Genomic DNA, 27,273 nt, shown 5'->3' on the forward strand with positions numbered 1-27,273 from the left:
TTAGCGGCAGTTTTCTGCCGCTAAAACGGCGATAATTTTAATGCCGTGCTTGATAATATGCCCCTCTGAATCCAGTACCCCTGGTAATTCCTAACTTTCCCTGCTATTTCAGGCAGATGTTCCACTGGAGTAACCGTGGATCCTGCAATTCCGGTAAGGTCAGCATCTCCTCTTACCAGCCTCATTGAATTGAAGATACATTGTAATGGGGACCTACATTGGATGCTGTGGAAGTAGCTTACCAGAAAAGCTGCTGGGCCTTCCAGCCTGTGTCTAGCTGGGATTCGTGAGAAAGAGTGCCACATGTCTCTCCCCTGTACTGAGAAGTTCATGTTTGGGTGGTAAACTGGTAAGAACAAATTGTGGTACTTTGTGCATGACAGATCGTTCTTTTTTTTGTTAAAAAAGCCTTTTTGTCTATATCTATATTTTAGAAGTAAGAATACATCTCTAGCCTGTACATCTACCACCAGAATTACAAATAACAGGGCATGAGCAGTTGGGAAGAGGTGATGTAGAGTTAAAAGGGATTTTAAGTGGGACTTCACTCTGTAATCCTATTTCTTTGTTCCTCTCACCACTACACTCCTGGTGACTTGTAGGGGACATAGGGCTGTGGGACATATAGGTGGATATGTACAAGGAAGTGGAGGAGAGAGGCGTTAGCCTTCCTGGCTTAGCGCCTCTCTCCTCCACTTCAGAAATGCAAGGCTGCACCATATTTACAACGATATGGTGTAGCCTTGTGTTTCCACCTGCGATGGCGCTAAGTTTAGCAACTTAGCGCCAATGCAGGCCCTTTTGCACCAGAGTGCAAGGGTGTCTGCGTGCAGGAGTGGATTGTTTATGTGTGGGAAGTGGTCCCTTTCTGCACATAAACAATCCTAAAAATGCCATTCTGTCACTTTCATGCGTCCTGCTTCATGCAGCACACATGAAAGTGACAAAATGGCATTCTTTTTTAAGTTTGTTTATGTACAGGAAGGGACACCTTCCTGTACATAAACAAACCATGGCATTTTGCTTTTTCCAAGTGTGCTGTACAAGGTAGCACATATGAAAAAAGCAAAAACGAGGAGAAATAATGCATTTCTACTCGTTTTGCCAACTTAAGACCAGGTTTTCCCTTGTCTTAATTTTGGCGCTGCCTCCTATGTACGCCACCCGTGTACATAAGGGGCAGCCTCTAAATTAATGGGTGTTGCAGTGGAACACCCACCACAACACCCACTGCCCACCCCTTTCACACTAACCATAGTGTGAAAGAGGGCCTTATGTACAAGGCAGAGCAAAGCCACGTTAAGTGGCTTAACGCGGCCTTGTATATAAGGCGCAGCCCATATTGCCATCACAACGTCACTATAGGTGACATTGTGGTGACGATAGGGGCTTGTACATATGCCCCATAGTCCCTCCTTGTAGTGCAAAAGGCTGCTTGTGAGTAGTGATGGTCAGAGAGCCTTCTGCAACTTCCTACCACAGGCTACAGTCCCGGCGACTTCGTCTGTACAAGTTTGTGTCTAACTTCCAAGGACATTGGGCAGTGGCTCACACCTTAATGAAAGCAGCGTTTTAGAAGCACGGACTCACCCAACAAAAAATTCTCTCCCCAGGCGAGGCATGGCACTGGGCAGAATAGAAAGAGACGGGGCCTAAACTAAATTGAGAAATGCAACAAGTGGTGTGAACTGTGCATTAACAACAGCGTAATGTAATGTAATGTAATGTAAAGTGGATTTGTAAAGCGCGATTGCTGCCCGAAGGCGTCCAAGCGCTACTTGAAGAGTGGAGTGAGGGGCAACCGGGACATTTTTTGGGGAGTTAATTTTGAAGAGTGAAGAGAAAAGTCTTTAGGTGTTTACGGAATGAAGAGAGGTTGGCGTTGGACCTGAGTTGGGGGGGGTAAACGGTTCCACTGCTTGGCGACACTATATGAAAACATTCTACCGCCAGCCCGCGCTCTCCTAACCCTAGGTACTGTCGCTAAGAAGGCATGGCTGGAGCGGAGATGCTTTGGAGGATGGTAGTGAGTCATGAGGTTACGGCAGATTGCCAGACCTGTGTCCCAAAAGGCCTGATGGGCAATGCACAGAGCCTTAAAAGAGATTCTCTGGCGGACCGGGAGCCAATGTAGTTTCCTGGTTTCACTGATGATTTCCGTGGAAGTTGCAGTAGTGTACGGGCAGCACAATTTTGTACCGTCTGTAATTTGCGGAGGGTATAGTCAGGGGCACCCAGGTATAGGGAGTTACTGAAGTCAAGTCGGGATTGTATCAAACCCTGCACGGCGACCTGCCTGGCCTCCATAGATAGTAATGGGAGCACTTTCCTAAGCATCCTAAGTAGGCCGAAACAGGTTGCAGACAGTTTTGTGGCCTGGGTGTTGAATGTCAGGGCCTTGTCCAGCCAAATGCCCAGACTCTTTATATTGTCCTTGGGTACTGGCGGAGTACCAAGGCAAGAGGGCCAGAGAGGGTCCAAGGATGTGGGGGAGGCAGGCCCCAGGAACATCAACTCCGTTTTATCCCCATTGAGTTTGAGGAAGGATCTTGTCATCCACACTTTCACAGCCTCCAGGCAGTCCCTTAGTCCTCTTTGCCTGGGGCTACTGTTCTCCTGTGCCAGGGATACCACTAGCTGAGTATCGTCCGCATAGGAGATAATTTTGATGCCAAATGGGCGGACGATCTCAGCCAGTGGTCGCATGTAGACATTAAACAGTGCAGGGCTCAGCGATGAGCCCTGCGGGACCCCGCAGCTGAGAGATTTCCTGGTAGAGACAGTGTCTCCCTCAAAAACCCAGAAAGATCTGTTGCTTAGAAAGGATCTAAACCAGCACAGAGCCTTGCCCGAGATTCCTATTTGAGAGAGACGGCCGAGAAGCACATCATGACTAACTGTGTCAAAAGCTGCGCTCAGATCAAGGAGGATCACTGCCACTGATCCTCCCTGGTCCATCATTCTCCTGGCTTCTTCGGTTACTGCCAATAAGGCAGTCTCCGTCCCATGTTTTGGTCGGAAGCCAGTTTGGGTGATATCTAGCAGCTGGTTTGACTCCAGGAAAGCCATAAGGTGGAGATTGATGTGCTTCTCCAGGATCTTGCCTGTCCAGGGGAGCAGGGAGACGGGACGGTAATTACCAAAGTCGCCCAGGTCCAAATTGTTTTTTTTTAACAATGCCCGGACCATGGCCTGCTTCCAAGGTACTGGGACTATGCCGGCAGTGAGAGACGCATTGAGGAGGTCCTTGATGGTGGGAAGGACCGTCTGGATGACTGACACCATGGCCTTGGGAGGGGCAGGGTCGCAAGGAGATCCAGATTTCACCTGCCGTGCTAGTGACTCGACGGTGTCCTGCTCCAACATGGGGAAACATTCCAGGGTAACCACGGGTTGGGTAGGAAATTCCGCCCAGCAGGGCAATGTTTGAGGAGCCCGATGGGAGTCGGTGGCAGAAAAGGAAGAATATATATTAAGGATTTTTTGATGAAAAAACACTGCCAAGTTGTTACAATGCGTTAATGTATTATCCGGTAGTGTGGGAGGCTGAGGGGGTTTGATGAGGCTCTTTACTACTTGAAAAATTTCCTTGGATTTAGATTTGGCTTGCAGGATTTGAGTGGAGAAATAGGTAGCTTGAGCGAGTTTAACCTCATTTTTATAGGCTCTGATAGCCTTTCTATACAGTGTTTTATCACTAGCAAGAAAGTCGAGTCGCCAACGTCTCTCACTTTTCCTACAGTCCCTCTTTTTTATCCTAAGTTCCTCCGAGAACCAAGGGGCAGATTTTTGCAGTCGTTTGGTTGTGATTTTTTGGGAGGGGAGGACGGTCTCAAGGGAATGAGAGATCCATTCTTCATACTCTAGGTTAGCAGCGTTAAGATCCATATTTAGGGAGGGGCGTGAGCTGGCAAGGCTTTTGGACCAGGATACAGCGGAAAGTTTTGACCAGTTTCTAAAATTATTTCCACGGTGGGTTACCCGGGGAGAGGTATAGGTGGACCAAAGAAGAGGGACGAGCAGGTGATCTGTCCATGGCAGAGCGATGGGGGATCCAGCCTTCAGGTCAGAGCAGTTGCTGAACACAGGGTCCAGCAAATGGCCCTTAACATGGGTGGCGGAGTCAACCAGTTGCTCCAATTGAAGAGCCGCTAAGTCATTCACTAGCTCGCTGGCGATGTGATCATGGGGGGTATCAAAATGAAAATTAAGATCACTTAGCATTGTGTAGTTTGCGAATATAGTGATATCTTCGGCTAGAATCGAGGGCAAGGCTTTGTGGAACTGTCTCGAGGGGCCTGGGGGTCTATAGACCAGGGTGCCTGAGAAAGAGGTATTGGGAGAAAGGTTGATACTGAACACAAGGCTTTCACAGTCGGGGATGATGCTGGCCAAGCTTCTACAGGTATATTGTTCCTTATATACAATTGCCAGACCACCTCCTCTCCCACCCGATCGATCCCTACGTAGAATCTGGAAGCCCAAAGGTAAGGCAGATATGATGTCTGGGTCGGAGTCAGGTGTCAGCCAGGTTTCCGTTAGAAATATTATGTCCGGTCTATATTCCTCCAACAACAGCCTAATTTCAGTCTTATGCTGTGGTAGAGATCTACAGTTTAGGAGCAACAGATTGAAGTCTTGTTTGATGGAGGGAGACAGAGTACTATGAAACACATGTTTACATAGAGGACAGACCTCCGGGAGATCTAGAGCATGAAAAGAGTGCTGGCACTCTGGTTTCCTAGCGGCGCGTAACTTTATTAGATCATCAGTGCTATAGGGCTTAAGTTGGTAAGACCGGGGGGCAGGGGGTATGGCCCCTGGTCCCGAACGGTCGCGGACGTGCGCAGACGGGCTTGCCTTTAGCGCGCCTTCGGCGCACTGGCGGCGCGCCCGCTGCGCTCGCCCGCTGCGCGCTCGCGCTGCCATGCAGACTTATAGTCCTGCTCAGCCAATAGGCTGGAACGCAATCCGCCCCCTGCCCTACCCAAGATGTCTGCCGCAGTGACCGCGCAAGTCCTCCCACGCCGCAACTAGCAGAGGCGGCGGGGATCCGGACGGCGGCGTTTAACAAGCGTGCTAAAACAAGCAGCAAGGAAATCTCAAGGGCATATACAAGAGCTTATAGCGACCAGAATGTCACTGTTTGTGACGGTCTGGTGGCGATACGCCCTTTGCCTTATTTACAAGGAGGCGTTAAGTCAATTAGTGTGGCTTAACACCCCCTGGTGAATAAGGTCCCCTTTCACGCAGCATTTAGTATGAAAGGCGCAGGCGATGGGTGTTGTTGTGGGCATTCCGCCGCAACACCCATTGCTTAATGACGCTGCCCCCTATTTACAAGGGTGGCATAAATATGGGGCAGCGCCAAAAATAACACCAGGGTAAACCTGGTCTTAATCTGGGGAATAAAAGAAATTATTAATTTCTCTTCATTCTTGCTGTTTCTATGTGTGCTGCATTATGCAAAAGTTGAGGTTCGGAAAAGCAGAGGAGCGGTCATTGGAAGTACAAGCAGAAGAGTCTGGGTCTAAAAGAGCTACATCCAATGGAGGTACATAAGCAGCGGCATGACAAGTATAAGTGTGGGGGCGGTAGGGGCACAGCCTTTAGAGGAAGGGATATAAGCTAAGCACTGTAGATTGCCACCCGCACAGGTACAACCAGCAGTGGTATACGCAAGCAGTGGCACATGCTATAATGGTACAGTGTGCAGCGGTACAGCCAGCAGACGTACAGGCAGCAGTAAAATATTTGCACACCAGTGCACTTCTTTTCAGGTGGGTGCGCACATGTGATCAGAGGAAACATGTTGTTACTCATAGTGCACGAGAGGCAAAAGCCACTGCCCTTTGATGTGTATATATTTAATTAATGTTTTTTTTAATACTGAAGCTGAAGACACAGCTAAGACTGTCCGTAGGGCAGACCTAAAATCATCCCTCCGAGGCCTCGACCAACCTCTCAAGGCTGTGTTGTACCTGAAGATGCAGCTTCAATAAAAAAGACAGAGAAGTACTTTTTATTTTCACAGCAAGAGCAAGAAGCCATTTATGCACAATAATGAATTTGGGAGCCCCAGGCAGGCGAGGAGTCTTTTCTGTGCATTTTACATGATGGGAGTAATTTTTTTTACCAATGGACCATTCCTCTGGTATTGGGACGTGCTGAGCTGTGATTCCCCCTCACCCAAGGCTGCTCCGATTTTGTATAAAGTCAAGGGGGCATATTACCAAGCCCCTATCGCCACCACAACGTCACTTTTTGTGACGTTGTGGTGGCGATAGGGTCAGTGCCCTATTACCAAGGCAGCGTTAAACCACATAACATGGCTAAAAGCCACATTTGGGGGCATATCTACAAGGCGGCGATAGTAATTTATCGCCGCTTTTGCGGCCGTTTTCGGCCGAAAAGCGGCAATAATTTTATCGCCTAATTAGCAAGGTCACACTAATGCGTGAAACCTTGCTTTAGCGCCCAGATTTTTAACGCCCAGCTTTGCATCTATAATGAGATGCAAAGTGGGTGTTCCTGACCTAACATGACAGAAGAAATGTCGCTTAGCGACATTTCTCCTATCATCAAGCCCCACGCTATGAAGCATAGCGGCAGGAAAAGTAGCGATAACCCCTGTTATCGCTACTTTCCTTACGCCTGCTTCAGGACTAACTTAGCCATGATATCCTATGCAAGGTGGATATCATGGCTAAATTTGTGAGGCCCTATCATCAAGCTAACGCCACATTTTGTGAGATTATTGCTGGGTTTCCAGCGATAATCTCACGTTAGGCAGTTAGCGCTAGGATTTTTATCGCTAATGAGATAAGCATTGCTAATAGCACGCTATCTCAGCGATAAAAATCCACGTTAGCCAGCGATAATTATCCTAGCGCTAAGTGTGCTTAGCGATAATTATCGCCGGTTGTTGCTGATATGCCCCTAAATGGCTTAACGCTGCCTTGGTAATAGTGCCCCTTTCACGCTAAACTTAGCGTGAAAGGGGCGTGCAGTGGGTGTTGGGGTGGGCGTTCCACCGCAACACCCATTCACTTCGACGCTGCCACCTATTTTCAAGGGAGACGATAATAGGTGGCAGCGCCGAACTTAGGACCAGGAAAATCCTGGTCTTAAGGTGGCGAAACGAGGAGAAATGCTTAATTTCTCCTCGGTATTGCTTTTTCCATGTGTGTGACCTCGGCCGAAAAGCGGCTATAATTTTATCGCCTAATTAGCAAGGTCACGCTAACGCATGAAACCTTGCATTAGCGCACTAATTCCTAACGCCCAGCTTTGCATCTCTGGGCGTTCCTGACCTGACATGACAGGAGAAATGTCGCTAAGTGACATTTCTTCCATCATCAAGCCCCACGCTATGAAGCATAGCGTCCGGAAAAGTAGCTATAACCCCTGTTATCGCTACTTTCCTTACGCCTGCTTCAGGACTGACTTAGCCATGATATCCTATGGAAGGAGGATATCATGGCTAAGTTTGTGAGTCCCTATCAGCAAGCTAACGCCACATTTCGTGAGATTATCGCTGGGTTTCCAGCGATAATCTCACGTTAGGCAGTTAGCACGAGAATTTTTATCGCTTTTGAGATAAGCGTTGCTAATAGCACGCTATCTCAGCGATAAAAATCCACGCTAGCCGGCGATAATTATCCTAGCGCTAAGTGCGCTTAGCGATAATTATCGCTGGTTGTTGCTGATATGCCCCTATTTGGTTTAGAAACACGTGAACTTTCATGTGCATCCAGCAGGTTTCAGGCAAAAATAAAAATGTCAAGGTAACTCTGGTGATTAATGTTCCTACTGGTGAGGGAGTGGAATTTTCTCTAGTGGCAGTATTGACTCGCCATGAAGTAGCGGGGAGGGTTAATGTGCCTCGATGGTCTGTCATAGAGTGACTTTGAAAGCATTCAGGGAACAGAAAAGGGTTAGGACGCACTGATCAGTGAGTGGAGCAGTTAACGCGGTTCGCAGGCACACATGCTGTATTCAAGTGAGACAAGTGCAGTGTGGCTAGTCGCTGCGAAGTGACAGTGATGGTTGGCACTGTCACTGAAGAGCCCATTGAGAGATGGTGCTGGGGAGGACCTGTTCGGAGGGCTGCACTCCAGAGGGATGAGTGCACAAGACTGGTCGATGCCTACAAGAGCTGGGGACCCCTTCTTCCACGGTCTGATGCCAGGATATGGGTATGTGGGAGATCACTGCATGGTCCAGCTTGTCTGAAGCACCTTGTGGAGCGGACCAAGTGAAGTGCCGAAACTCAAGCTTAGAAGTCTGTTGGAAGAAACATCTGACATTCGTTTCTGATGGTCCAAATCCCAGGTATTCTTTAGAAGAACACCATGAAGAGTGTTTCTCAGCAGTTTATTTATAACACAGACAGACAATGTCTTCCTTTATAATAAGTCCGACTTTTTATTTATTTTATTTTTGCAGTTTTATATAGCGCGAACTCAGCCCAAGGGCATTGGAGCGCTTTACATGAACACCATTTACATTACAAAAGGTTAGACATCTTTTAGGTACGGGAGGCATATTATCAATGGCCAGCGATAATTATAGCTGGCTGTGCTTAGCGATAAATTTCTTATCGCAGGCTATCTCTGGAATTTATCGCCATGATAGCGCGTTATTAACAATGCGTTTCTCTAGGGCGATAAAAATTCCAGAGATAGCGAGGTTATCGCCGTTTTGCAGGGAACATCGCTGGTTTTCCAGCGATGTTCCCTGTAAAACGGCGATAACCTTGCTGATACGACCCTGGGGTCGTAGCAGCATAATCCACCCCCTATGTCAAACATAGGTAAGTCAGGATTTTAGCAGACGTTAGATTTTGACGAAAACTGCTGTTTTCGCAAAATCTGACGTCTGCTAAAATCCTGTGGGCTGCCTTGTAAATATTGCGATGTGAACATCAACGATATTTGCGAGGTAGTCAAACCGGGGTAAGCCCAGTGACGCCAACTTTGCATCTCATTAGAGATGCAAAGGGAGGCGTTGGGAAAAAAGGGTGCTAACATGCGATTATGCATGTTTGCACCCTCTTATAAACAGGGCGTTAGTTTTATCTCTGCTTTTTTGACTTTTTAAGCCAAAAAAGCAGATATAAAGGGGCATATTATCAAGGTCCGGCGATAAATATCACAAAGAGCACTTAGCGCTTGCATATTTATCGCCCGGTTAGCGCGTTATCAACAACACGCATCGCCAAGGCGATAAAAATTACAGAGATTGTGTGGATATCGCCATTTTCCATGGTGGAAAGCAGCGATATCCTAGATGATAGGGCATGTGGCCGTAGCCACACAATCCACCCCCCATGTTAGGTATGCCTTAGTCAGGAATTTAACAGACGTTAAATTCCTGCATTAAGGCATACTTAACCTGATTTTAAATATCGCTAACCCTCGTTGTCAATATGACGAAGCTGGGTTAGCGATATTTTCCCAAGGGAGTCTTGTCAGGCACGCCTCCTTTGCATCTCATTAGCGATGCGATGGGAGGCGTGCTGACAAGGGGCGCTATTGCCAGTAAACTGTCGCTAACAGCTGTTAGGAACAGCTTGCTGATAGGGCGATAAAAATATCGCCGCTTTAGCGGCACTTTTTGCCGCTAAAGCGGCGATATTGCCCTTCATGATATGCCCCTCAGTGATTTGCTCAGAATCGCAGGGTTGAGCACCGGTCAGGACTCAAACCTGGGGCCATATTAGCAAGGACTTGCGATAATTGTCGCAAAGCGCGCTTAGCGCTGTATTTTTTAACGCCGGCTATCGCTGGTTTAGATCGCGGAGATAATGCGTTATTATCAACGTTTATCTCCAAGGCGATAATAAACCAGCGATAGCGACGATTCTCCAGCAATAACGCGGGAATTCCAGCGATGAATTCCCATCGCTAGGAAAAGGTTGCTAATAGGCAGGTGAGGATTCAGACGTAGAATCCACCTCCCATTGACTATAATGGGTGAGTCAGGTTTCTACCAGGTGTAAAATCTAAGCAATAAACGCGATTAGCGTGCGTTTTTTTGTTGCTTCCCGGGCCTTGGTAATAGGCGGAAGGTGTGTTTGCGACTGAAAGTCGCTTTCAAGTTGGGAACGCCTCCTTTGCATGTCATTAGCGATAAATATCGCTGACATGCAAAGCGGCACCCAAAACGGTCGCTTTCGCCATAAAGCTGTCGCTAACAGCTGTTAGCTACAGCTTGCTGCTAGGGCGATAAAAATATTGCCGCTTTAGCTAAAGTGCTAAAGCGGCGATACAGCCCTTGCTAATATGGCCCCTGGTTCTCCAGTTCCAAAGTCGGCAGCACTGGCCCTAAGGTCATATGGGGACCAAGGGAAAAAAACTGTTTAGTTAAAGGGTTTCTTGTATTTCGTACAGAATCGTTCTTGACCTAATATGGCACATGCCTTTCATTAGGGTATTTTCTAGATTTCTGCTTACCAAGAGTTGAGCAGATTGTTTGAATGATAGCTGAATAATGTTGGAATTTTCTCCAGCAGGTTGGACTCCCCCTTTTAACTCACTGGCTCTTCTAACCAAGGTTGGTTACTCCTGCATGGTGGACAAGATGTGAGTTGAGCTGGATTGCCTGACCCTCATACCTGGGGTGAGTGCTGATAATGCATTTTTACCATAAAGGACTAGAGTTTCTGTGATAGATTAGTTACGGCTGGAGGGTTGCTTTATGCTTTATGTAGACCACTGTGGGTGTAGTAGTGTGTCCTGCTTCTGTACAAGTGGAGCTGGTAAAGGCCTTCTGTCTGCCAGTGAAAGGGCTTGAGTTTCTGTCTTGTTTTCAGCATAAGTGAGGCAAACTTGAAGCAATGTTTAGTGACCTTGACTTGAACAAAAGGTTAAGCAGACTGTTACAGACTGCACATTTTCAAAAGGGAATTCTGGGCTGTCTGCCAGCTTCAAGTTGTAGATGTAATTGCCAATTCCCATTAAGTCATTCTGTTGTTCTCTTTCTAAGGGCCCTTTTATGTGAGAAACATGAGCATCATTAATTAACCAATTTTTTTTCTCAGCATCTTGATAGGCAGAACAGACATTGATTGGTTTGTAATCATGCCTCACACTGCTCACAAGCCAAGACTTGTACTACAACTGATCCCCTTTGTGGTGATGCTCAGGGATGCTTTGACCCCAGAGACAGATTTTGGCTTCTGTTCATGTTCCACTTTGACACTGGTATAATTCTATGGGGCATATTAACAAGTGCTTATCTTCGCTTTTTTGGCTTTAAAAGCCAAAGAAGCAAAGATAAAAATATCGCCCTATCAATAACAGGGTGCTAAACTGCAAAATCGCTTATTAGCACCCTTTTTCACTACGCTTCCCTTTGCATCTCTAATGAGATGCAAAGTAGGCGTTCCAGAGCAAAATAATAGGAGAAATGTCGCTAAGCGACATTTCTCCTATTATTAAGCTTCACTCTAACCCTGTTAGAGACAAAAAAAGCAGCGCTAACCACGGTTAACGCTGCTTTTTTACGTCTGCTAATTTTCAGACTTAGCCATGTAATCCAATGGGAGGTGGATTACATGGCTAAATCCACCATGGGCTATCAACAAGGATATCCCTATCCTTGTAGTTTTATCGCTGCATTACCCGCGATAACCTCCCAAGATGCCGCTATCGCTGAATTTTTTATCGCCTAGGCGGTTAGGGTTGTTAATAACGCGATAACCAGGTGATATTATCCAGCGATAGCGGGCGTTAAAAAAATTAACGCTAAGCGCCCTTATTGTTAATTTTCCCTGTTCCTTGTTAATATGCCCCCTATGTGCTTTAACAACAAATCTCATTTATACTATAGATTTATGTGATCATTCTTATTTGTGTCAACGTTCAATGTATGAGTCTGCCTTTATAAGTGATACAGGCAGTCCAGCCACAGGTGTCATTCTGCTAACAGGAATCTTTTGCATTCAAAGAGCATGCTGATGGGGAAGAGGGTGGGGATAATGATCTGCCATGACCTGCAAGAAGCATCAGGGAGGTGCTGCTTCCTACCTGCAATGCATCTCAGGAGGCTGACAGCAAGTAGAACAAGTCCTGGAAGGCGTTGCAATGGCTCCATTCTGTGCAAACACAAGAAAGTCACCAATTAACCAAACATCATGTTATTGTTACTATTACTACCTTAAAACATGCAGTTGAAGGGACATGATCCAAAACCTGAAAAATAGTGTAATTGGCATTCTATGTTGTGGTCGCACTCTCAGCTCTCCCCAGTCCTCGGCTTATGTTCTCACATGGGGGCATGTCATCAACGGCCAGCGATAATTATCGCTGGCCGTGTTTAGCGTGTAGAAAATTAACGCCGCCTATCGCAGGATTATATCGCCGGGTGAGCACACTATCAGCAACGCGCATCGCCGAGGCGATAGAAATCCAGGCAATATCGGCGTATGGGGCAATATCGCAGGATTACCTGCGATAAAAAAGAGAGTTACACAAAAACATTGCTGATAGGGAGATGTGGACTCAGCATATTAATCCACCTCCCATTATGAACATGGCCAAGTCGGAAAAATAGCAGGCGTAAGGAGCCTGCGATAATGCCTAATAGCGCTAGTTTAAATATCGCTAGGCCGGCTAGCGATTTCCTTGCTGATAGGGAGAACCTCTGTCAGCAAATATTTTCACTGTATTTCGTGTGTCTTTCACACGGGAACGCCTACCTCGCATCTCATTACAATGCGAGACGAAAAGATAATAGGCCCTACAGCATGGATTCACGCGTTAGTGTGCTCATGCTGATAGGGTGTTAAAATTATCGCCGCTTTTCGCCCGGAAACGGACACAAAAGCGGTGATAATTTTAACTCCGGCCGTTGATGATATGCCCCATGATGTCACTGAATACCTCATAAATTTCAGAATTTGTGAGATGACAGACATCACATAACCATTGACATTACTGAAGAAGTGCAGTTAAAAGAATGAAATACTAATTTTAGCAACGTGATGTCAGTGTGAAGAATCCATACAAAAGAAAGATTGTTGCAATCAATTTTAGTTGCAGTTGTAAGGCTGCAGTAGTGCTGCCAACACACACATTTTCGTCAAGGATAAATATTGAAACAAGTTTGTATTTCCAACTTAGGATATGTGGAAAAGAGCCATCATTTGCATCTCCAGTGATTTCAACACTTGTGTCATTGATGATGTGATGTGTGATGCCACAAAGGATATCATCAATGGTGTTACAGTATGAGGTCTGTAGCCTCGCGGTAGCGCGTGACCTGTTAGTGTCGGTCTCTCTAGGCCCGCGTGACCTGTTAGTGTCGGTCTCTCTAGGCCCGCGTGACCTGTTAGTGTCGGTCTCTCTAGGCCCGCGTGACCTGTTAGTGTCGGTCTCTCTAGGCCCGCGTGACCTGTTAGTGTCGGTCTCTCTAGGCCCGCGTGACCTGTTAGTGTCGGTCTCTCTAGGCCCGCATGACCTGTTAGTGTCGGTCTCTCTAGGCCAGCTCTGTACTGTTCAATGCAATTTACATTTAATTTGTGTTCCATGCTCGGGAGATGAGACGGCGACTGCGTGTCTCTTGACAACACTAGTCAGTTGCAGGAGAGGTTTGTGGACATCGTACGCTCCCTGTCGTGGGTGTGAAAGAACCTCAATAAATCTTCTCGAAAATCCTGCCTCCGGCATGCACTTCAACTTACTACAGATGTAATTTCTGATGCCATTTGAGTCGGTGTCTATAGAGCATAGGTCTCCAACCTTTAATGTAATGAGAGCGACTTCTGATCAGTGAAAATTGTTGTGAGATACTAAAGGCCAAGTAACTCGCACAATGTTACCAGACAACCCCACGCTCAGCTTCATTGACTTAAAACCTAATATCCATGGAGCCCGGACCCATGGTTTGAATAAAATACTATGACTAGGGGTACCATGATAGGGCTACCGTGTGCGTCAGTGAGTGCATGGTCTGCGGGGATGTTTGAACATGTGTGTGAATGAATAGGATATATGTGTAAGGGTGACTGAGAGCCTGTGCCGTATGTACTTGTGGCACAGGGCATACTTTTCAACATATGTGGCATGGTTACATATACAACACAAACATTCAACCATTTTTTTTAAATGGGAGAAGTTTAAAGTGCAGAAAAATGTTCTGTATAAATGTTCACAATAAGCAACGTTTCTCTGTATGGCTGTATTTTTGAGTTATAAATATGGCAGCATGTGTACCAACCACTGCGAGCAAGATGCCTGCTGTGTGTAGATGTGACACCTTGAAATGGGAGAAAATTCAACTGAAGAGTTCACTTTAGGCTTATATGCATTACATAAAACTCATTATTTTAATTTTCTCCCATGTCAAAGTGTCTTTACAAACAGCAGGCATATTACTCACAGTAGAATGTTGACATGGTGCCATATTTAAAACAGGAAAACACGTCATTTGTTTGAATGTGAGGAATTTAAAGTGAAGAAATATGCTACATAAAACAATAGGACCTATTTAGCTTGATTTTAAGTAGAGAAAAACCTTAAGACAATGTTTAACAGAAACATTTTCCTTCACTTTAAAATGTTCCCATTTAAAAACAAATTACTGTATTTTTCAGTTATAAATAAGGAACTGTGGGGGATATTTACAAGCCCCTTATGCCACAGGAACGTCACTTATAGTGATGTTCCTGTGGAGATATGGGCTTCGCCTTATTCACAAGGCGGCGTTAAGCCGCTTAACATGGCTTAACACTGTCTTGTGAATAAGGCACCATTTCACGCTATACTTAGCGTAAAAGGGGCAGGCAATGGGTTTTGTTGTGGGCGTTCCGCCGCAACAACCATTGATTTTGATGCTGCCTCATATTTACAAGGGTGGCGTAAATATGGGGCAGCGCCAAAATTAAGACTGAAAACTTGTGCAGCACACATAGAAACAACAAAAGGCCATTGATTGTTTATGTGCTGTAAGGTGTTCCTTCCTGCACATAAACAATCATTTACAAAAAATGACGAGTTACAACTTCTATGTGTTCTGCACAAAGTAGCACACTTAGAAGTTACAAATTGCCATTTCAGATTGTTAATGTGCAGGAAGGTACACCTTCCTGCACATAAATAATTATTCTCCACAATGCAGGCACCCTGGCACTATGGTGCAAGGGTGCCTGCGTTGGCACCAGGCAGCTGCAATTAGCACCAATGTAGGGTGAAATGCAGGTCTGCACAGTAATGTTGTAGATACAGTGCAGCCCTGAGTTTCAGAAGTGGTGGAGCGCGGCGTTAAGCCAACAAAGCTAACGCCTCGCTCTACCACTTCACTTGTAAATATACCCATGTCTCCCAGCCACAGGGAGCAAGATGCCTTCTGTTTGTAAATGCAACACTTTGAAAAGGGAAAACATTAAAAGCAAGAGTTAACATAATCAATAAGTTAACTCTTAATTTTCATTTTCTCTCATTTAAAAGCATCCAGCATTATCATTTTGTTCTCATGCTCCAATATTGAGTTGAGAACACTTTTATTTAAGAGTTAAATAACTCTGTGCTTCAGTTCTGAACCTCTGTGATGCACAGAGGTAATAAATCTGAGTGGAGCACTGCTGGTTATCAGGCTCTGCTATCTGCAGCCTGATAATATTGTAAAATACACAGAGCCTTTCCTTAATTTTAAAAGGAAAACGCAACACTTATTTATTGCAGTTCTTAGTTAAAAATAATTCAAGGCTGGGAGCTACTCTAAGGGGCTTATTTATTACCCCAGCGCTTGTTTTGCGCAGTCGTTGCGTGACTTTCTGTGACCCTGCAGCAGCGTAAAACATGTGCCACTTTGTGACATATTAACGAGGTGACGCATCCAGGCAGATGTGTAACCTTGTAAAGCCGTGCACTGCATTATACCTGCGTCAGGTATAATGTATGCAAGGTTGGCGTTCCATCTGTCGTACTTTAAAATTTGGGACCGCGTAGGAGACAGGGCCCTACCCCTGTCTATCACGGTATTAGCGAACCGCCAATGGTCAATGCGGTATGTACAAGTGCTTTGTGTAACGTTTTAGCTATAAATGCACTATGTATACGTTATTATACATCACTACGTGGGTTCCATCTTAGAGCGGTGGCCATCTTATGGTTGCCCTCACATAGGCTACATATCATGAAGCAAATACGGGCCTTTTTTGAGCACATGTGCCTTCCTTTGACTTCTCTGTGACCTGGGCAGCTTGGCTCCGCTGCCCCAGGTCAGTCCGGTCTCACGAGCTCCCCGTCCTTCGCTCCACCTGTGATTAGCATCAGGGTTTGACACACCATAAAGCTTTTTCATCCTACACGAGCCTCCAGCTAATCTCTTTCACACCTGACTGTTCCTGCTTTATGGCTTGTTTTCCAAACAGGAGATGCTCATGTTTATTGGGGCCTATCGATATCTGATGTGGGATCTGAGACTTGCTGGGTAAATAATTGTGGGCTGGCTTAACTGGAATGTGGGATGGTCATCATGACTCTGCCTTTTCGTTTGAAATGTATACATGTATATGGCCATATCGTAATCCAAGGAATGTGTGCCTGAGGCATGATATTTTGTATTTAAGGAGAAGCCCGTTTCTGTGATCTTTAGCAGTCTCCTGAGAACATACACGCTGTTGTACTTCTAGGATACCTGTAATTGGTCTGCAGCCAATAAACTGATCTCTGACTTCACCCAGAAGACTCTGTGTTTCTGTAGGTCTGAAACAGGAAGAACCCGAAGTCATAGGGTGTGTTCCCCTGCACCGCTGGGCTTAAAATTCCCAGTACTTCAGTTGGCGCCCAACGTAGGGCCAATTTCAGCGGTACCAGTCCAAGCCAGAGGTTCGTGAGGAGCTTCGTGTGGAAATTCTGGAGGAAGGCCGCCACTTCATCGACCCCTGTATGTCGACGTGGTCCGAAAGTCTTTTCTGCGAGGTTCTCCGCGTCCCGACGGCTACGAAGGACTGCTGCCCTGATTAATGTAGTGCGAAACAATCGAGAGAGTCTTCTGGTGACACCATTGATCATCGATAATCAGTTAAGTATAAGTGGCGCGTCTCCCAATTTGTTTGGTATCCTTCGGGATAATTTTGATTTGGAGTTTGCAAACGCCAAAGCCAGAGGACTCGTGTGTTCACGAGACTATCGTAATCGATAATCCTTTGAAGTTTGGAACTAGACTAGTGAGCGAAGATCCCTGGTGCTAGTGTATTTGGAAGATTATTTTGTTTGGGTTGTGGAAGGGATTTCCAGTTAGAGGATTCATGTCCGGTTCCTCCAATTGGAACTCCAACTTATGAGCTTTATGTAAAACATGGCGTGGGCCCCATTGCGTATAATGAAGTATGGATCCGATACACCAGAAAGGACGGTGTTTTAAAATGGCCCCAAAATGGTAGTTTCGATACAGATATCTTAGATAATTTGGAAGTTAAATTGTTTAAAAAGAAAGCCCGGCCGGCGATGTTTGATTCTTTCCGCCTATGGCGAAAGGAAGCCAAACAGAAGGAAATTAAGCTAGCGAAAAGAAATAAGAGAGAAAGAGGTATGTCAGTGATGCAAGCAGCTGTGCAATTTAAAGATAATGAGGAGGAACAAATGAATGAGCAATTGCACAGACAGCGCAAACTAGGGATCGATAAATGTTACCCTGTTTTGTCACCCCTTGTGCAAGATGAGACAAAAGAGAAAGAAAAAGATTCCCTAATGTCCCATTTGTTAAGTTCGCCACCCCCGTATGTGCAAAATGCAACCGCACCTCCACAGCTTGTAAATGTGCAGCCTCCAGTAAATATGCCGCAAGCCTTCCCACAGCCGCCAGCTCCTCCTCAGCTGGCTCCTATCCCTGCAGTGCAGCCTTCTCAAGGGCCGCCAGTTTTGCTACCTGTTACCCCCGCGCTTCCTGCGACTTTGTCTAACACGCCAGCGGCTTCCCCTGGCGCTCCTTCTTACACTACCCAGGTACCTGTATCTGACTCCGCTTTTCTTCCCTCTGTTTATCCCCCCGTTCTCGCCTCAACTTCTCCTTCAGCGCGACAACGTCTAGCTAATGTAGTTACTAGTTTGATGTCGCCTCTCTTTGGGTCATCTAGTGCGACCCCTGGTATACAACGTAAGCAATTGCGCAGTCAGCTGCCTGATCCTGAAGAGAAAAAGACATTAGATCATATGGCGCGTAGGTGGATTATTTTTTCTTCACTCTATGATGTGGAGTCAGTTGTTGACGTTTTTCACCAATGGGATGCCCCGAAACAGAGGTATGTGTTCGAGAAAATGTGTGAAATCCTCTGTGAGGAATTGGATGATCATGGTAGAGATCCAAACCCGCAGGAGTTGTGTCGAGTGAGATTCGATTTTGGAAAAGGTACGATTGTGGGCCCCGATGTAAATAGAGCAGTTGCGATCTTATTATCCTTGAGGAATGATGATTGTCAACAGTCGTTGTTTGAACAAGATTTCCCTGTGGGGAGAAAGGTAAAAGCACGCCAATATCCAATGCGTGAGGTTCCTCCAGTTTGGAGACCTGGTGATTTGGCTGCTAACCCACCTGTTCAGCCATATTTTCAGCGTGTTTGGGTACATGTCCCTTGGAAACGATCTGAAGTGTTAGCGCTTAAGCAGACATTGCCTGACCCCCGTAAAAACCCTACAGGTTATTATAAGGAGTTATCACAAACTGCAGAATCATGTGTAATGAATCTGGCTGACATAGACATGTTGTTTGGGAATGTTGTTCCACAGCCTTTATGGGGATCCATTCGTAATGTAGATCACGCTGCAGAATTGGGTAACACATGAGCTAATATCATTGCTGCAGATGCTGGCCAAGTTGGTGGCGCGAAACCTGACCCTTTAGTAGCAGAACTCCCTGGTCGAATTATTACCTACATGAAAACTATAATGCCCGCGATGCGCGTAAATTGGGATAAATTATCCGCATGTAAGCAGAAGAAAGATGAGACAGTGTCCGATTTCTTTACCAGGTTTGAAGAAACATTTATCGACCACAGTGGTCAAGACATGAGCACTGAAGGTGACCAACGGTTATTTGTTGATAAATTTATGCAGAATCTACTTCCCGAGCTATGTAAGAAATTAAAAGACTCAGAGAGTTCTTGGGCTGTTTCCTCTTCAGCGCAAATACTGGCTACTGCACAGTATTATGAAAATCGAGATAAAGACGAGAAAGATAGAACAGATAAAAAAACGAAAGAACTGAAAACAAAGGTCCTCTTGCAGCAGGCTTATCCACCACGTGGAGGACAGAGTAATTATAGGCAAACCCAAGGTATCTATCAGCAACCCCAACAATTTCAGAATAATCAGCAAATGAATGGGTATTATCAACCACGAATCCCTGTAGGTCCCAACCAATGTTCATATTGCAAAGAGGTAGGTCATTTTAAATATAGTTGCCCTAAATTAATGCAGCGTAACAGTAATGCGTATGGCGCAAGAGGTAGAGGTGGTCAGCAAGCTCCTAGAGGCAGAGGGCGTGGGAATGCTCCCCAGAACGCGCGTCCTCTTCCGCCTCAAAATACCATAAATAGCTTTGATCAGCAAGCCAATGCGACTGGTAATACAGCTCAGTACTACAATAATGATTATTATGCAGAAGACGACAATGCAGAAGATAATGATTACTAGGACAGCCGTAGACAGAGAGAGGGAGTTGTTTCAGTGCCAGTGGATCAGAGCGGACCCTATGTTAAAGTAACTACAGCAAATGTAACGGAGCCCTTTCTGCTGGATACTGGTGCTGCAAAGAGTTCAATCATGCATTCAAAACTCCCTGGCGCGCCTTTGTCTGGCGAAATGAATGTTTCAGTAGGTTTTTCTGGCGCCCCAGTTAGGAACCCGATTTCTAGTCCTATGTCACTTTCTGTTGGACCTTGCGAGTTAAAAGCACCCCTCATCCTAACGACAGGTTGTGGTGAAAATTTGCTAGGATTAGATTTGCTTAAAAGATTGCATGCGACGCTATATTGTTCTCCCTCAGGAGTACAACTTACATTAGGTAAGAATGTGATTTCCCCGATGTATTTGTCTAAGAATGCAATGCCACCTGAATTGTCATCCCTTCCGGATGTCCTTTGGGCTACTGGTCCCAATGATGTGGGTCTTTTGGAAATACCGCCATACGTGGTCACTTTAAAAGCCAATGTCAGATTGCCACGTATCCCCCAGTATAAGATCTCCAATGAGGGTCAAAAAGCGTTGTTAGCAATTGTCAGTGATTTGATTAAAAAGGGTGTAATTGAAGAGACAAGAGGCAACGTTTGCAATAGTCCTGTTTTACCTGTCTTAAAACGAACGGACCCTTCACAGCCACCTGTTTACAGATTTGTGATTGATCTTAGAGAGGTTAATAAGATTGTTGTGCCACAGTTTCCAGTTGTCCCTGATATAACTGCCTTGTTAACCATGATTCCAGCCTCCGCTGCATGGTTCTCAGTGATCGATCTAAAGAATGCCTTCTTTAGCATCCCAATTGCAGAGGAGAGCAGAGACATTTTTGGCTTCAGTTTAGGAGGTCGCAGCTTCCGCTTTAAACGCGCTCCACAGGGCTACTGTGAAAGTCCATCTATATACAGTCAGGCTTTAAAAGCGCAGCTTGATGCACTGGTTTTACCCAGTGCCGCTATCCTTATTCAGTATGGTGACGATTTGCTAATCGCCGCGGATACTGAAAAGACTTGCAAAGAAGCTACATTGTCATTGTTGCGTCATTTGTCTGCCTTCCATCACAAAGTGCCTCTCTCAAAGCTGCAATATTGTCGACAAGAAGTGACCTACTTAGGTCATCTCTTATCGAAGGAGGGAAGGAAACTGACCCCAGAAAGAATTCAAGCCATTACACAGTTGAGTGTGCCAAGAACACAGAGAGAAGTGCGTGCTTTCTTGGGCATTACTTCATACTGTAGGCATTGGATTCCCAATTGTTCCTTGTTGGCAAAACCTTTGTTAGCATTAACATGCAAAGACACACCGAATCCTATTCCATGGTCTGAAGAGTGTCAGAAAAGTTTTTGGGAATTGCGCAATGCATTGTGTTCAGCTCCTGTGTTGGGTACCCCTGACTACAGCAAGCCTTTTACATTGTATGTTCATGAGAAAGATGGTTGCGCATTATCAGTGTTAACACAGCTTTTGGCGACAGACCGCGTCCATGCGCATATTTTTCGTCAACCTTGGACCCGGTAGCGAGGGCATTGCCAAGTTGTCTAAGAGCCACAGCCGCTGCAGCTATATCTATTCGACAGTCTGCTGGCCTAGTGATGGATCATACATTGATTGTTATGGTTCCACATGCTGTGGACACATTGTTAAACAGGACCAAGACACAACACTTAACTAGTGCGCGATTATCTGGATATGAGCTGACACTGTTAGCAAACCATATACACATAAAGAGATGCAACACGTTGAATCCAGCTACACTATTACCAATTCCAGCAGACCTAGATGAGATTGAGCAACATGATTGTCTGTTCAGAACAGAAGAAGAGACGAAAGGGAGAGTAGATCTTAAAGATACTCCCCTGACTGAGTGTGATGGTACTTTATGGGTGGATGGTTCGTGTTTTAAGCTTCCAAATGGTGATACGACTGCTGCATATGCTATCACGACTTTGCACACGATTGTGGAAACTGCGCGTGTGCCACAAAATTCGGCTCAAGCAGCAGAATTGATTGCCCTTACGAGAGCATGCGTGTTGTCTGAAGGAATGAAAGTGAACATATATACGGATAGCCAGTACGCCTTTGGCGTGGCGCACAGTTTTGGGCGATTGTGGAAAGAACGTGGGTTCCTGACTTCGCACGGAGCTAAGATTCAGAATGGCAAGTTGGTGAATGATCTCCTTGAGTCACTGACCCTACCGTTACAAGTTGCGATTATGAAATGCAGTGCGCACAAGAAAATCACTGATGATGTTGGTCGTGGTAATGCGTTTGCTGATGAAACCGCGAAAGAAACAGCAAAAGATGTAAAGATTCGAATGTATGTTGCAGGCCCTGCAAGATGGGTTGGTGATGTTGGAATGTGTGAAAACAGAATAGAAAGTGTAAAGTCCCTTCAAGCTGAAGCCACAGAGAAAGAGTTGAGCAAGTGGAGAGAAAGTATGGGTAAGTTGGATGAGAATGGTTGTTGGGTCGATTTGTCAGAACATAGGCGATGGTTGTTACCTGATGCATATGTGCTTCCAGTGGTTACTATGGCACATGGAATGGCACATATCAGTATGAAAGGAATCTATAAGTTGTTGGCTCCAGTATGGCAGAATGCTGGAATTCCCAAGTGTGCAGAGAATGTGGTCAAGAATTGTATGGTATGCTTGAAGTACAACCCTGGTAGGGGAACCCCAACTCCAGCTGGTCATTTTGCGCCTCCATCATATCCATTTGAAGTTTTGCAGTTAGATTTTATCCACATGGAAAGGTGCAACAATCTGAAATATGTATTGGTGGTTGTTTGCGCTTTTTCAAAATGGATAGAAGCCTATCCCCTAAAGGACAACACTGCTCTATCCACAGCCAAAGCCCTTGTGAAGGAATTTTTCCCTAGGTTTGGAATGCCAAGAATGGTGTGGAGTGACAATGGGAGTGAGTTTGTGGGTCAAGTGATGAAGAATGTGTGTGAGGGATTAGGGATCAAGCAGAAGTTCCACGCTGCAAATCACCCCCAATCTGCTGGATTAGTAGAGCACTACAATGGCGCTCTAAAACTCAAGCTGGCCAAAATCCAGGCGAGCTCAGGTCTTAAATGGCCTGACGCTCTGCCTCTAGCAACCCTGTCCACCAGAATGACCGTACACTCACGAGTGGGACTTAGCCCATACGAGGTTATTTTTGGCCGCCCGGCCAATGTATGGGGTGTGCCAAGACCGACGAAATTCAGCGAAATCGAACATCCAGTACTGCTTGATTACTTGTACGAATTGACGGCTAAATTGCGTGTTTTACACCAACAGGTGCACGATACTCTTCCCCAGGCCTCTGAGGCTCCAGGACACCCTATCGACCCTGGCACGTGGGTTCTGGTGAAGAATTTCCAGCGCAAAAGCAACGATGAGCCTCGTTGGATCGGCCCTCATCTCGTACTTCTGTCTACAAGATCAGCTGTTCGAGTAAAGGGGAAGAAGAACTGGATCCACGGCGCCCACGTTAAAAGAATCTCTTTGCCTCTGCTGTATGACCAGTGGGTCCAGGAGGGTATCGCAGACTCTGAAACAGACACTGTACCTCGTTTTGTGCCGTTCAGTGATGCACGCATAAAAGGCACAACTTCAGCACAACAGAGTGACGATATTTTGCAAGAAGCTGTGCCACCGTCAATTCGATTGGGCACCACAGAGCCTGAACTCTTGTTTCAAGAACAGACAGTACCTGGCCGTTTTCATTATAATCTAAGACCAAGGCCTATGGACAAATAAATATTCTTTTTCCTTACCCCTTTTGCTTTTGATACCATAGCTCTCCCATCTGAAGGACTTTCTTGATTTTTGTTTTTCGAACCACCATCCGGGTTCAGCCGCAGGGTCGCGGTGCCAAGACTTTGGGGTACAGGCCGAAGACGTTAGGTCAACGGTTCTGGTTGGTCTAGGGCGTTCCCTGGACTGACAGGCGTACTCCTTAGCAGAAGATACTCATTCGCCGCGAGCGGCACGATTAGAGGATGGAGTTTTTCAAGATGGAGAGACTCGCTGAGGAAATGAACTTTAAAGCGAAAATATGCAAAATAATGAAGAGCAAACGTTTTGTATTATTATGTCTGTTTATAGTATGTAGTATGGTAGTGTTTACTGTAGGATTTGTATTCTTCTCTTCTCAAGAGCCCATTGCACCCACTGTACAGCCTATGCCTCCTTCTACTGTCTCCTCACACTCTTTTCACCCTCTGCCTGAACACGAACAAGCTAGACGATCAGAATTTGTAAACAACTCATTTATTCAGCTCCTGCACCAGCACCAACTAGTCATGAATACCACCAATTGCTGGGTGTGTGGTTTAATGCCACATACCATTAATAAGGGTATTCCTTATCTAGTGCTGCCGTTTAGTTACAATGGATCGTCATGGGCATTCCAAACCATGTTTCTCTTTGCTCTAGATGCGTACTCCCCGCGACAACCGCGTTCCATCAGACCTAGCACAAATAATAAAGCTTTAATGAAAGGAGTTGCCGATATGAGCAGAGATATCGATGCATACTCATCTATTCCCAAAGAAGAATTGAGAGCTTCTGTAGGGTGGAACACGACGGGGTATAGTATTAGTCTGGGTGAAAGACAGCGAAAGATCTCATCCCCAATCTGGGTTGTACCCCACATAGGTCGGTTCTGTTTACAAGGTAATGGTCAGAATCCAAGAGCTCAACTGGGAAGAAGTGACTGTACTGAAACGTACACTTTTCCGTCACAGTTTTCCCCAGCGTTTTTGGCTGCCAAGGGCACATATTTTATCTGCAATGACCGAGCATATACATGGTTGCCCCCTGATTTCTCGGGCACATGTTATATTGCAAATTTGCTACCGCCAACATTTACTGCTGCCTCTGACTATCACAAGACCAGAGTTGTGAGAGGCGTGATTAGTAAGGAGGATACTGCCGGTCAGGAAGCGGGAGACTTCTTTTTGGGTTTCCTGCCGTTTTGGGGACCTATGGTCAATAGTAGGAACCTGAGACAACTGACTCGTGTGGTTGAATCCACCGTTAATGTTACGGCTGGTGCCCTTGGTAATTTGACAGCTGAGCTCCAAGCGGATCGCCTCATGACTTTGCAGAACCGCATGGTTCTAGACGTTATACTTGCAGAACGCGGTGGGGTATGTAAGGTTATCCAATCTAGTTGTTGCATTTTCATACCAGACAACGCTCCAACAGTTTATCAAGCCATCTCCAAACTACATAAGATATCTGAGTCCATACACGTGGATAAAGGAGATTGGTCACTGGTGGGGTGGTTCTGGGAACTGATATCTGCCTGGGGTTGGAAAGTTCTGATGGTCATTGGAATGATCTTAGCCATCCTTTTCCTGTTCTGTCTGTGCATACAGTGTGCTCCTGCGATATGTGGCCTCTGTGCTACATTATGTGTAAGGAAACCTGTATCGAGGGACGAGCTAAGTAATAGGATGATGCTACAGCAACATCTCCATGACTTCATGAATATTGACCTAGACTCGGATTGATGTGAGTATAGTTATTGCCTATGTAAGGGCAAAAGGAGGGTCTGTCGTACTTTAAAATTTGGGACCGCGTAGGAGACAGGGCCCTACCCCTGTCTATCACGGTATTAGCGAACCGCGAATGGTCAATGCGGTATGTACAAGTGCTTTGTGTAACGTTTTAGCTATGAATGCACTGTGTATACGTTATTATACATCACTACGTGGGTTCCATCTTAGAGCGGTGGCCATCTTATGGTTGCCCTCACATAGGCTACATATCATGAAGCAAATACGGGCCTTTTTTGAGCACATGTGCCTTCCTTTGACTTCTCTGTGACCTGGGCAGCTTGGCTCCGCTGCCCCAGGTCAGTCCGGTCTCACGAGCTCCCCGTCCTTCGCTCCACCTGTGATTAGCATCAGGGTTTGACACACCATAAAGCTTTTTCATCCTACACGAGCCTCCAGCTAATCTCTTTCACACCTGACTGTTCCTGCTTTATGGCTTGTTTTCCAAACAGGAGATGCTCGTGTTTATTGGGGCCTATCGATATCTGATGTGGGATCTGAGACTTGCTGGGTAAATAATTGTGGGCTGGCTTAACTGGAATGTGGGATGGTCATCATGACTCTGCCTTTTCGTTTGAAATGTATACATGTATATGGCCATATCGTAAACCAAGGAATGTGTGCCTGAGGCATGATATTTTGTATTTAAGGAGAAGCCCGTTTCTGTGATTTTTAGCAGTCTCCTGAGAACATACACGCTGTTGTACTTCTAGGATACCTGTAATTGGTCTGCAGCCAATAAACTGATCTCTGACTTCACCCAGAAGACTCTCTGTTTCTGTAGGTCTGAAACAGGAAGAACCCGAAGTCATAGGGTGTGTTCCCCTGCACCGCTGGGCTTAAAATTCCCAGTACATCACATCGCAACAAAGTCCCGTAGAAGTGTTGAAGTAAAATCTGTGAGATTTCACTACGACACTTCTATGCCGCCAACGCGTCAAAACCTTATGCCTGACCCATGGCAGGTGTAAGTGTGACACAGGCCCTTTCACATGGGACTTGCCCCATCTGCAAGGAACATTGCTGGAGTTGCGTCAGGCTTCCGTCACAACTCCAGCAATGCACCACTTTTTGCGCCAGCACATACGTCAGTAATACTGACGTATCTGTCATTCCTTGCGACTTGATGCGTCATACTGTAAATATGACGCATCATTGGTGTCGCTAGGAGGGCGCACTGAGAAGTGTTGCATCTCTACTTTCACGCAGCGATGCGACACTTCTCATAAATGAGCCCCTAAAGGTTCAATTACACTCACTAGCACATATAGTCAGAGACATCAGCTTCCAGATTTACTAAAAAGTCAAGCAACACAGCAAGACAACTTGTTGTGCTGCATTACACAAAGAGAACTGACATGCACCATATATACTAAGATATGACAACTGCAAGGAACTCTTCAGCATCGTTAAAGAGCTCTCCAACCCCAGCGCCTGCAACAACGACATCACACCCTCGCAAGACCTCTGCGACTCCCTCGCCGCGTTCTTCCTCCGCAAGATCACCGACATACACAACAGCTTCGGCGCACTGACCACGCACCCAACCACCGAACCAGCGCCCCCCACCACCACCTCCTGCACCTGGACCTCGGTCAGCACCGAAGACACCACTTCTTCAACAAAGCCAACTCCATCATCGCACCCCAACTCCGGGACATCATCAACAGCTCCTCCGCATCCGCCACCTTCCCGGAGAGCTGGAAACATGCCGAGCTGAGCGCCCTCCTGAAGAAACCCACCACGGACCCCACGGACCTCAAGAACTTCCGCCCGATCTCACTCCTCCCTTTTCCTGCCAAAGTCATCGAGAAGACCGTCAACAGACCACCTTCCTCGAGACCAACGGATCCCTCGACCCCTCACAGTCCGGATTCCGAGCAAACCACAGCACCGAGACCACCCTCATCGCAGCCACCGACGACATCAGGTCCCTGCTCGACAACGGGAAAACTGCTGCCCTCATCCTCCTGGATCTCTCAGCAGCCTTCGACACCGTATGCCACCGCACCCTGATACAGCGCCTCAGCAACACCGGAA

General features: G+C 46.2%; 1 protein-coding gene across 1 annotated transcript in view; it reads right to left on the minus strand.

Annotated features, from left to right (window-relative positions):
• The window catches only part of LOC146775741 (butyrophilin subfamily 1 member A1-like), a 163,664-nt gene that overhangs the window by 116,899 nt on the left and 19,492 nt on the right, over nt 1–27,273 (minus strand). Inside the window, exon 2 of the mRNA XM_085637865.1 lies at nt 12,033–12,100. Coding sequence (XP_085493991.1) covers nt 12,033–12,099 — 67 coding nt within the window. The 5' untranslated portion in view covers nt 12,100. The remainder of the gene's footprint in view (nt 1–12,032; nt 12,101–27,273) is intronic.

Source organism: Triturus cristatus, chromosome 12 (genome assembly GCF_964204655.1).
Source record: "Triturus cristatus chromosome 12, aTriCri1.1, whole genome shotgun sequence".
NCBI lineage: Eukaryota > Metazoa > Chordata > Amphibia > Caudata > Salamandridae > Triturus > Triturus cristatus.